Below are 11,883 nucleotides of genomic sequence, written 5' to 3'. Positions count from 1 at the left end.
TATGTAAAAGCCAAATACTTTACTTTTGAGAGTACAGGGACATTCAATAAATTACACACTCTTAAACTGCACTTACCTCACTTTTGTAATAACTCCTCAAACTAGGGAATACATTTTTCTTATCCATTTCATATTTTTTTATTTAGAAGAGTCTTCCTTGTGACTATTACACTTAGGACTCTGGGAATCAGTTTTATTTCTCTGCTCTGCAGAAATGCAAGGGAATCTCATTTCATTTGCCTCTGAACCAAGAAGGGACACACAGAGTACTTGCTCATGTCATATATCTAAATCGGACATTTTTCTTTGTGAAATTTTTCTTTTTATGTGCATGTCCATAGGATAGAACATCTGCTGCTCTATTTTACGTGGCGTAAAACGTAGATGCTGTTTGCTGCGAATAGGGCGTGGTAGTTTGTGAGGAGGGCCTGAGAGGGCAGAAATGGATAGAGAGGAAGACTATTCTATTATTTTGGATTATATTGGAGACTATCTCTATTATTTTGGATTAAGCTTGAAGCAAAAGAAGCACAGAATATTTCAGTACCAGTTCCTCTGTTTAGATGAGTATTGGACCCTCATCTTCAGCCTCACCGCCTGCCTACAGAGGCCACAACCCTTTGCATCAGTTCCCTGCCAAAGCCAGAGGCCTCAGCCCTGGGTGTGCCGGTGCACATGAGGTACCTGTTGGACAGGGGAGTCCTCTCCACGCATCTGATCTGGATGGTGCTGAGCTCCTGCACGCTGCCGGGGCGGCTGCCGCTAGCGGCGGCATTGGGGATGCGGTACGTCTTCTTGTGCCGCCGTGAGCAGCACGTGCCCGTCACGCCCGGCTGCGACGACAGCGACGGGCTGTGGCTCGGCGGCCTGTTCACTGTCGACACCTCCATGCAGCTCTCCTCGTAGACTTGCTCATCCACAAACTCATGGTTCTGGCCCCGAGGCATCCAACAGAGGGACAAAGCACACACAGGAAGATAATTGAAGTGAGCATATTAACGGTGATTGTTTAGCGGCTTAAATTGACACAACTGAATAAACTGGGAAAGTTAGCTTATTCTTGATTATAGTGTTTAGCCCATATTAGTCTGGGCTGAATACCAATACAAATGTAAACACTGGAACAAAATTAACAAGAAAATGTTAATCCAAATTATTTTGCAAAATAGCATGTGGTTATAGTGTAGTTTGCATTATAAATATCTGCACAATCTTTGAAGTGCCACAAAATAGAGAATTATGTTTATTAATAAAATACAAGCGGTGCTTTTGTAAACACTCTAAATGCCTGTTGAAAATAAATAAGATTTAATATATTGAACTATAATATAATAAAATTCATAAATATTTTCCAGATAGGTTTATAAGACTTCCTTTTGAATTACATCTTAGAAATCAGGGTCTGAAACAACATTTCTTGAGGTATGCATCTATCTAAAAGAAAAAACATTTAAACAAATAGTAATTTTGATTAGAAGAGATGAGATTGTTATTTGAAAGCATTCAAAAATTCCTAATTCCTAATTACTGTAGATGGATGTATGAAAAGCAGTTTAGAGGACTGAGTATTTTAGTCAAATGAAGTCCTCTTTATTCATGCAGTCTTCACTCAGTCCCAGAAAAGACAGTAGTTTTATAGCGTGGTCGCAAAGATGAGTCCAAATCCACTCAAATATCCAGTTTACATTAATTAATCAAGTAATTTGGGAGTATTTCACATCCAGCCACAATTCCCACATTTTCTATGTGTGCAAAAGAGTGTGAAATAGTGCTGTTGCTTATGGTGGCAAGGGAGGGGAGGAGATGCAGGGGACTGGGACAAGTTTTTATACTTATTTAAAACTAAGCAGAGATTGAAATATGTTTGCATGCACTTTGAGCAAGCCTCCTTCTTCAAGAAAACTCTTTCTATTTGCTGTTGGAGTTAGTCTGTGTATTCCCAACAATGTTTTAGAGGAATTGTTTAAGAAGCATTTTTAAATTGTTTTACACTCTACTTACTCTCACATTAGTTTTTTCAGCCTATTGCATTTTTGTCTATTAGAATGAGGTAAATTATTTTTCCCCTAAAAAATTTTGTTTTAATTGGAAACATGCTGATGATGTTTTTCAGAATTGCCATATGGGGCCAATAAAAAATATGTGAACAAAGTAAAGAGAGTAACATCTCCGGCCAAGTGTTTGTGACAAATGGAAATACCTATATAGGCAAAAGATTTTTATTTCCATTTTTTCTATTTTTCACTCAGACATAAGTTAGTGTGATTTAAGAGGCATTGAAGAATGTAAATTTCAAGTGACAAGGAAAAAAAGGACTTGCTTGACAAATGATTTTTATAAGGCATATGTCAGTCACAATCAAAATTTTGAACATGATCACACAGTAGGCATAAAATTCAGAGAGAAAAATAACCTAATTGCTCTTGTGAGATTACATTCAGGGGCTTGCAGAATGTTTGCCAAGAATTCTGTTATTTGTCTGATTAAAAGTAATTTTGTGCTTCCTAAAACCTTTATGGAGCAATGATTAAAGAGTTTTATTGACTGAACTTTTAATATAGAGTTGAAACATTTTGAAATGCTATAATGGCACAAGTTAATTGATTTAATTATACTTATTAATTAACTGTTCCTAAATTAGCTAAAAGTAATTTGTAAAATATATTTTTTAGTGCAATTAGTTTCATAATTAATGCAATCTTCACAGAATTCCATAACATTGCCTACTCTGCATTTCTGAGGGTGGGTGAGATCTTCTCCTATTGACTTTTCAGTGACAGAAAAGAGAAAATAAGCCTTTTCTCAGTATCATGATGGTTATACCACAAAGGATGGTGAGAGTCTTAAGAAGGCACACCACCCTTCCTGTTCTACAATGAGCCAGAAACTTGCCAGATTCCAAATGCTGAGGGCCCAAAATATCAAGTTCCCACTAAAATTTTAGGAATGCATAATCTTCAGAATACAGCTTGGATCTGCTGTATATATTTTTGTGTTAATGTATCATAGGAACTCAGGGCCAGTAGCAGAACCCAACAGAAGGAAAGAAGAATGTAGATTCAAGAAAAAAAGATAATACTTTCTTTACAGACTTCATTTTTTAAAGAAAAATTAAAAAAAATGTTTTACAGACTCCTCCATTATCATTAGAGGAAAGGTGAAACTTTGGGAGGGTAATTAATCTCCTACCAAATAAATAGAAATTTTTTTCCATGATTTCTATGAAAATTTGACAAGATCTGTGGTTATTACTCAGAGTTTTAAATATGTTTACAATATTCTACTGTGGAAGAATTTTAAAGGCAAATTGCTATTATCAGGTTCTGCTATTATCATCTCAAAAATGTTTCAAAAGGACACAGTGAGAATCTTAGCAAAATAAACCACAGTGTGCTCTGAATAGGAAGTAAGAGGTTCTATCCTACAGCACATTTTAGAAAATTAATACTTCTAAAGTAAGAAGGGAGGAGACATAAGCACAACAAGCATATGGGTGATGTATTGCTAATTGACATAACAACTGGGCCCTTTTATTTCATGCTGTCAAAAGGAGAACATTAAATTCCACACTTATATCAGGTTTTAATTTATCAAAATTTAGCAATGTTTGTTGTGGGAAAAATGTTAAGTCTTTGTTGTTTGTTTGTTTTGGGGGGGTATTTGGTTTGGTTTTTTTGGTTTTTTTGTTTTTTTGGGTTTTTTTTTGAGAAGAAGGAGAATAACTTTCACAGTGATCTCCATCAAATATAGCAGAAGTTACATCTCTCTGTTATTTATATGCATTGGGTATAAAGCCTTAAAAGAAGATAAAATGGCTTTTCTTCCCAGTTAGCTGCTTTAATATAAAGGCTCATTAATTAGAAGAGAGAACTGGAAACATTCAAAACCAGGCTGGTGTTGCAATTCTCAGGAAAACACAGCTCTCTTTTCTTACCGTAGTTTTTTCCAGGCAGTGAAGCAGGTGGTGGTGCTGTGTTTCAAAGGAAGAGCCAGATTTGCCAACAAAGGCCTGTTCTTCTTCATTGGAGGACTGTTGATACATAAAACTGTGTATTATTGTCAGTTTTGAACAAGAGGGTTCTTATCCAAATATTTGATCAGAGCTAATCTGGATCGTGCATGGTAGCGTAACTGTAAGGCTTCATCTACAAAGTATACCAAAAATTATATTGCACCTTAATTTGCTTTTGCTTTTCTTTTAAAATCAAACTATTTTCCTTCCTTCCCTTGCACCTCCTTTTAAATGTTTTCATCTTAGATCTTTTATGCATGGATAAAATAGAACTATTTGCAAGTGCAATCAACACATAAGCTTCGAATGTTGGATCAACACATTTAAAATTTTAATCAATTTAAGTTACAGTAAAATATTTGTTCTTCCTGAGAATGTGACTCATTTGAAGAAAACTAAAAATAGCTGTCCTCCCAGGATCATTTCATAGCACTAAAGAATTTGTAATACTGCTGCTTACACAAAAATTCATGTCAGTGATCCCAATCTACTGGGTTTAGAAAGCATATAGGAAATATAGGAAATGTTACTGACATAGAATGAAGAATTAAGTAGAAAGCATCCACTGTTTATTAATTGCTTTCATAATTATTCACTAGAAAGCAAAAAACCAAATAGGGGAGGAAGTGGGATAATAGAAAAGAATACAATTCAACCATGGGATTTTTGAAATCTGCATGGTAATTAAGCTATTTGGTGTCTTTTTTATTCAAATATTTGAGTTCTTTTAAGCAGAAGAGGAAACAAGGGCTCTGACTGCTCATCTCTCATGCTACACAGGACAGATAGACAGACAGCCACTTCCTCCTCTGCTGGCTATAGGTTTAAGTATCCGGCTGTTTAACATGTATTGAGCAGAAAGGGCACAGAGGAATAAAAGCCTTCCTGTATTCCTCGGGGAATAGCCCAAATGCCAGAAAATGGCAGGGATTAAAAACCACTCTGTCTGCAGTCTTTCTGGGCTGGGTGCAGCTTTGAGCAGCCAAGGCTGTCTCCCAGAAGCGTGGGTGTGGATCCCAGTCCCAGCTGCTGGTCCTGGCTTCTGTGGCAGGGGAGAGCAGGGAATTCATTTCAGATAACATTAGATTATAATGCATTTGAGGTAATCACCAAGATTCTTCTTAAACCCAAGTAGGTGCTTCAAGGGAACACTTCACTCTGCAACACCCCTCTCTGCAAACAGTATTCAAGAGCTGTCTTTTCCTTTACTGATGATGAAATCTGGTTTTGTCACCCATGTTTCCACCTGTTTAAAGGCAAGTGAGATTAATCCAACCCACCTCCTAAGAGGCAAATGCTCTGTAATTTCCTTAATGAGTTCTACAGGATCTAACTCCAAAAATATACGTTACATTGAATGCAGCATTTCTATCCGGACATTTCCCTCATCTCCTAATACCCCACCATCGATTCTCACAACTCCTTTTAATGGTAGTAATTGTCCAGTTTATCCTTCCTTAATCTACCTCTAAAGATAAGATTGCCCAGAGCCCCAAGGTGACTCACCCTGGTGATAAGTAGAATAAACTACAGATGGGCTGTCATTAAGTGGTTACTCCAGAGGTGGGGGAACACAAACATTACCTGCTGCAGCTGGTTACTCAGCAAGCCGTTCCGTTTGCTCTGCATGTAGGCATTAGCGCTCCCGCTCTTGGCGGCGCGGATCCGAGCGAGCCTGGCTTTCTGTGGAAACACACAAAGTGAACAGTGCCATTTGTACTCACAGCCATCGCCCTGTTTGTCTAAAACTGCTAATTGGAATCAGCTGCTTATGAATACCAATCTCACAGTGACTGACAGACTGCATTGCATCCATCCTCCAGGTGGAGCAAATCACAAGTGTCTTCCCATTTAAAAATGTATTTGGTAGAATTTTTTTTTGTTTGCTTGTATCAGCTACTAAGAAGAAGGACTTTGGCGAAGGGATTAGATAGATCAGTATGGAAGTGCCACCTTTTTTTGTTTTGCATTGCTGCAACTGCCACTCCTTATGTCTTGTAGGGCAGAAACATGGACATCCATTTCAGTTGCTATTGCAGTGAAAATCTCTTTAAAGGGAAAAAAACAGTTAAGAAAAAATGGAACATTGTGACATCTATGAGTAGGTTTCTCAGAGTCTTCTCGGTTTTTTGAGTACCAAAATGTAATAGTGCTTTTATGCTGTCTCCCAGCTGTGTTCCTGAATATTTGCCAGGATATTTTGGAATCATGGAATGGTTTGGGTTGGAAGGGGCCTTAAAGGTCACCAGTTCCAAACCCACACCATGGGCAGAGATGCCATGTACTGCATCAGGTTGCTTAGGGCCCCATCCAGCCTGGCCTTCAACACTTACAGTGGTGGGGCATCCACAACTTCTCTGGCAACCTATTTCTGTGCCTCACCACTCCCTTAATAAAGAATCTCTTTCCAAAATCTAATATAAACCTGCCCTCTTTCAATTCAAAACCATTGCACCTTATTGTGTCACTATCTGCCTGTACAAGAAGTCACTCTTCCTCCTTTCTATAAGTCCCGTTTATGTACTGGAAGGGTGCTCCAAAGTCTCCCTGGGGACGCCTCTTCTCCAGGCTGAACAGTGCCAGCTCTCAGCCTGTCTTCACAGGAGGGATGCTCCAGCCTTTGGATTATCTCTGTGAACCTCCTCTGGACCTGCTCCAACAGGTCCATGTCTCTCTTGTGCTGAGGACTCCAGAGCTGGACGCAGCACTCCAGGTGGGTCTCACCAGAGCGGAGCAGTGGGGCAGAATCCCCTCCCTTGCCCTCCTGGCCATGCTGCTCTTCATGCAGCCCAGGATGTGCTTGGCTTTTCAGGCTGTGAGTGAACAGTGCTGGCTCATCTTCAGCTTTACATCCATGAGGACTCCCAGGTTCTTCTCCACAGAACTGCTCTTAATTACCTCCTCTGCCAGCCTGTACTCATGTCCAGAATTGTCCTGACCCAGGTGCAAGCACTTTGCACTTGAATTTTTTGATGTTTCATGAAGTTCTCATGGGCCTACTTCTCAAGTTTGTCCAGGTCCCTCTGGATGGCAGCTCTTCCTTCTGTTGTGCCAAATACATTGCTCACCTTTGTATCATCTACAGACTTGCTGAGGCTCACCTGATCTCACTGCTGGTGTCATTGATGAACATATTGAAGGGCACCAGTCCCAAGACAAAGCCCTGAAAGACACCACTCCTCACCAGCCTCCACCTACCTCTTCATGTCTGTCAGTATAACCAGACTTAAAACTTACCATTTTTGGTCATAGACTGTTCACAACCTGATTTTTCAGAGACTGCAGGTATCAATCACTGAGAGAAATTTGTTATTTCTCAGGTGAGCCTCATTGCTTGTGAAGGTGACTTTCATGCAGAGTAGAAGGAGGCTCATGAGTGGAAGACATTTTGCATCCACTGAATTTTGTACAACACACAGAACACAGAATTAGGGGAAAGCATGAAGAGTGGACTCTCTCAACCATTAATTTGGAAAACAGAAGCTTTTATGGGATTACTAGGATAGCATCCTGGTTCTGTATTTTTTGTGGCTTGTTACATGTATAAGATGGAATCTGGGTTTATCTTCATGGTTAGATTTCCGATTCTAAAAAGCCAAATGCCTGGCAGCATCTGGAATTAAATGGCTGCTGAAGCACAGAAGGAGATACAGTAAAGCACTTGAAAATCCAACTTTGATATAGTAGTAGAGATTTTCATATCTGATGTTTAATTTGTGGGCATTTAAAAAAAATAGAGAGAGTATTTCCCCCCTTCCCCAAATTTCTGTGACATTAAATGTCAGTATGTGCTTAAAGAGGGATGCAGCCCAGTCACTGCAGCCACCAGATCTTTCTGGCATGATGATTAATAATTAACTGACTTAGAGGAAAGGCTCAACACCACATTTCTTTGCACTCACAGCCTCAAACTCCCAGATCTTCTCAAAAGCAAGCCAAGAAATTTATGACAGCTAACATGGCTGAAATCTGGCTTCTGCTATGTCATGCATTTGTTATCATGCAATTGTTCTGAAAGAAAAGAAAGTAATGCTCTACATGTGGGCATCCTTGAGCCAAAAATCTCATATGAGATGCTATTGACTTTGTGAAATATTGCCCATTTTAAGATAACACATTTGTTTATTGACATTCTTGGTGACCATAGCTTTTCCAGCAATGCAGTTAATGCTTCTTATTTTAGTGGTAAGGAGAAAACATCCCTGATGCCCTGGCCTGGGGTTCCCAGGAGCAACCAGTGTGGGGAACTGTTACAGCTCCCACCCTCTGGCTCACTTGGGCTCTTGGGTGGAGCATCCAGGGCTACCAGCAGAGCAGGGGGCTCTGTCCCCAGAAAATAGGTGGTTTTCTAAATAGTGCTCCTGTGATGCAACCCCAGCATGCTGGGTTGAAGGGTGGGGGAAGAGTTTTACCTGCACCACAGAATAGTCATGGGCTGGGACAAGTGCACTTGGTTATGTTCATAAATATATAAAAGTTTAGTCTTAGGAGCACGAGATGCTTTAGAGGAGTCTCATCAATAAGTTATTTCAGTCACAAATATTTTAGCTGTGGTACTTTTTAGTCTGCTCTTTATACATGGAGATTCATTAGATTTAATGAACAGATATTTAACATACATTAGTTCTGCTTTTCCTTTTAGCCTGCATATTCATTTTCTCTTTAGTGCTTGAAGTAATAATTATGGCACAGCATCGTTTAATAAAGAAATATGAAAAACATAACAGTCCATCAGACTATCTTATATATATCAGTGCCATGACACATATAATATGAAGGTTGTACTTTCTATGTGAAGATTTAAAATTGCTTTGCAAGTCTGAATTTATTGCATCTTAGAAAGCTTTTGTGAGCTAGAAAGTAATAGCACACATCTTTCCAGCTGAGACTCATTCAGATGGCCTGAATTTATATCATTTACCAAAGAGAAGACAGTAAATCAGAGAGGAAGAGAGGAAGCAGATATTGTGGCCTCCATGTTTATACTTCAGCTTAGAGAAAATACTGCAGAAACTGGAGGTGTTTACAAATCTGTTAAAGTGATAAGATTTATTTTCAGTGCTTCTGCCTGATTTATATATGAGCCTGGAGCATGAGCAGTCTAGTGACTTCTCACATTTCTTATCAAGACACCATTAAAAGTTCATGTCACCCACAGGATTTTAAGGGCTGTGTGCTGGGGATAGAACTCCCATGAAAGGCATCAAAATGATGTGATGACATCTGGAAAACTGTGGTTACAGAAGTGCTGCATTGTCTTTTAGTCTGCATTTTCTGTCATGTATAACAGAATGGGAGTGACAACTGCCTCTTTCAACCACTTCAAAGCCCTTCCTAATCCTCCTCTTTCATAAAATGTCTAGGAAAAAAAAAAAAAAAGAAAGTACTTAGTTCTCCTAAAGTAGATGATATCTTTGCTATGAAGATTTCCTGAGTATGAAACTTTGGTAATTTTTACATGATCTAGGACTAAAAGAATGTAGATGAAATATAGTTCTTTTGCATATTTTAGTGAAATTCAACCCAAATAATCTCATCTCCATTCTTCCTAAGAAGTTGATGACCAGCTGCAATTTTTCCCACATCTCTTGTATTTGCACTGAACTTCTCTTTTAAATGCATGTCTTTCTGTTTTCTAGCTTTGAATTTTATGGCATAGAATTGTATCTTTGTATAGGGCTGCATTCATGAAAACCTCACAAAAGAAATTCACTGTTATTCAACAACAGTTACCTCTGTCAGTTTTAGAAATATAAACATTCATTTTCACAAGGTTTTAAGTAGAGCTAAATGCAGTGCTGTGGGGAATTTGCAGTATCCAGCTTTTGACACTCAGATGACCTCAGCTGTCCAGCTATTTTAAGAGAATGATTTCATCAGAAAGGTTTTAGGACAGGACTTATGGTGATACTGGGAATAATTTCTGGCAAAATTCTCTTCAACTTGCTATGCAAGAAGCCAGGGTAGCCCAGGTAATTTAGTACTTAACTCCTGTTGGCTCTTGCTACTCTCCAGGTTACATAATTGTTTTACTATGAAAACTCAGAAGTTATTAATTGCTTACCCTTTAGTTATTATTGTTTAATAATTTTGTACATTTAAAATATTAAAATTCCTTCACAGTCATTCTGTGCACAGCCTTTGGTCAGGACAGAGCTGGTTTTCTTCACAGGAGCTGGTATGCGGCTGTGTTTTGGATTTGTGCTGAAAACAGTGTTTACAATTCAGGGATGTTTAAGTTACTGCTGCACAGTGCTTGCACAGAGCCAAGGCCTTTCCTGCTCCTCCAAGTTCCACTTTTACCTTTCTGATTTTCACCCCATCCTTCTGGGGAGGAGAGAGAGTGTGAGCAGCAGGGGGGGCTTTGTCTGCCTGCCTGTGCTCAACCACAACACTGGCTCCTGGAACAAGGGTGAATGCTGTCCAAAAAATCACTTACATTTTTGTTTATATCATTTATTTTTGTTTGGTGTTTCATAAATCCACCCTGTGTGTTTGTTTTTAAGTGAAAAATCATACCTACATTTCGTGCTCTGATTGTCTAATTTTCAGTAATTGCAAATGATTGATTTCATATTAGCTGACAATGATTTGCATGACATCAATATGTAACAGAGAAGAAAATGCTGTTTACTTTGCACATTAATGGACATGGAATTAAATAAGGTTCACATATTTCTTGAGTGGTGCCTTACTTTCACAATCTATTTAAATTATTGTTCAATAAACACTAGTTCTACATGATTTTTTTTTTTGCTAAACTCAAAAATCCTGAATAAGTTACTGTTAGTTATATTTCTGCAATATATTAATATTATTGATATTAATATCTTGTCTCATAAATAAGTCAAAATGTCTAGCAGGGTTTCCCACTGCAAACACAGTTCTGGGCTTCCAGATGCTGTTAAGCAGTTGTTGCAGTTTGTCCTAGAGCTATTTATAATTAGCTAGTAACTGATTATTCATAACTGACAGACAAATGCATTACGTACAATTAACAAATAACAAAGCCAAGCCAATCTTCAGGATATATTTTGCTTTTTGAAGGTAGAAGGCAATACTTGCATGAAAGATTCAGGTTGAATTTTATGTCTAAAGTAAAATTTTGGAGATGATGATGGTTGTTTGGCTGTTCTGTTGAGGCATCATCAAAGTCACTCTAGCACTCTAGAAAGTGCTTGGGTAACTAATATTGAGGCTCTTTGTTCCTCAGGTAATGAACAGCCCTGAGCAGATGTACCTGCACTCAGGCACTTGTTGGCCAAGAGGACACAAGGCTCTTGCCTCCCAAAGGCAGGTATGGAAAAGGCACATAGCAAGGCACACTTCATTCAGGATATGAAGGACTTTATAAGCATAATTGCTGCTGCTGGGAGTGGACCTTTGGGTCCAAGATGCAATGGAGTGGCCAGACAGCTTCCAAGAGGAAAATTGTCCCTCCTCCTGTCTCTTTTCTAGGCTGGTAGTGACCCCAGTGAATACGACACTGTGAGCGTCCTGCCAAACCTTAGCCCTTGCTACTTATGACATACAGAACAGAAAGTCATATCCAACCCTTCCCTTCCCTTCCCTTCCCTTCCCTTCCCTTCCCTTCCCTTCCCTTCCCTTCCCTTCCCTTCCCTTCCCTTCCCTTCCCTTCCCTTCCCTTCCCTTCCCTTCCCTTCCCTTCCCTTCCCTTCCCTTCCCTTCCCTTCCCTTCCCTTCCCTTCCCTTCCCTTCCCTTCCCTTCCCTTCCCTTCCCTTCCCTTCCCTTCCCTTCCCTTCCCTTCCCTTCCTTGCCTTTATACAAGACAACTGTCATTAACTTTGCCCAAAGTTAATGGGCAACCAAAATAACAACCTCTTGAAGTTGTCTCTAGCTGAGAAAATCT

The 11,883-nt window shown here is 39.2% G+C and overlaps 1 protein-coding gene across 2 annotated transcripts in view; it reads right to left on the bottom strand.

Moving 5' to 3' along the window:
* The window catches only part of KCND2 (potassium voltage-gated channel subfamily D member 2), a 265,132-nt gene that overhangs the window by 4,336 nt on the left and 248,913 nt on the right, over window positions 1–11,883 (bottom strand). For both annotated transcript variants that reach the window (XM_064702704.1, XM_064702703.1), the window contains exons 4-6: window positions 5,597–5,695; window positions 3,935–4,030; window positions 685–932 (exon numbers count right to left, since the gene is read on the bottom strand). In XM_064702704.1, coding sequence (XP_064558774.1) covers window positions 685–932; window positions 3,935–4,030; window positions 5,597–5,695 — 443 coding nt within the window. The remainder of the gene's footprint in view (window positions 1–684; window positions 933–3,934; window positions 4,031–5,596; window positions 5,696–11,883) is intronic.

The sequence above is a fragment of the Zonotrichia leucophrys genome, chromosome 1A (assembly GCF_028769735.1).
Source record: "Zonotrichia leucophrys gambelii isolate GWCS_2022_RI chromosome 1A, RI_Zleu_2.0, whole genome shotgun sequence".
NCBI classification, from domain to species: domain Eukaryota; kingdom Metazoa; phylum Chordata; class Aves; order Passeriformes; family Passerellidae; genus Zonotrichia; species Zonotrichia leucophrys.
Note: the sequence above shows the minus strand (reverse complement) of the source record. Positions and strands in the feature narration are given on the sequence as shown.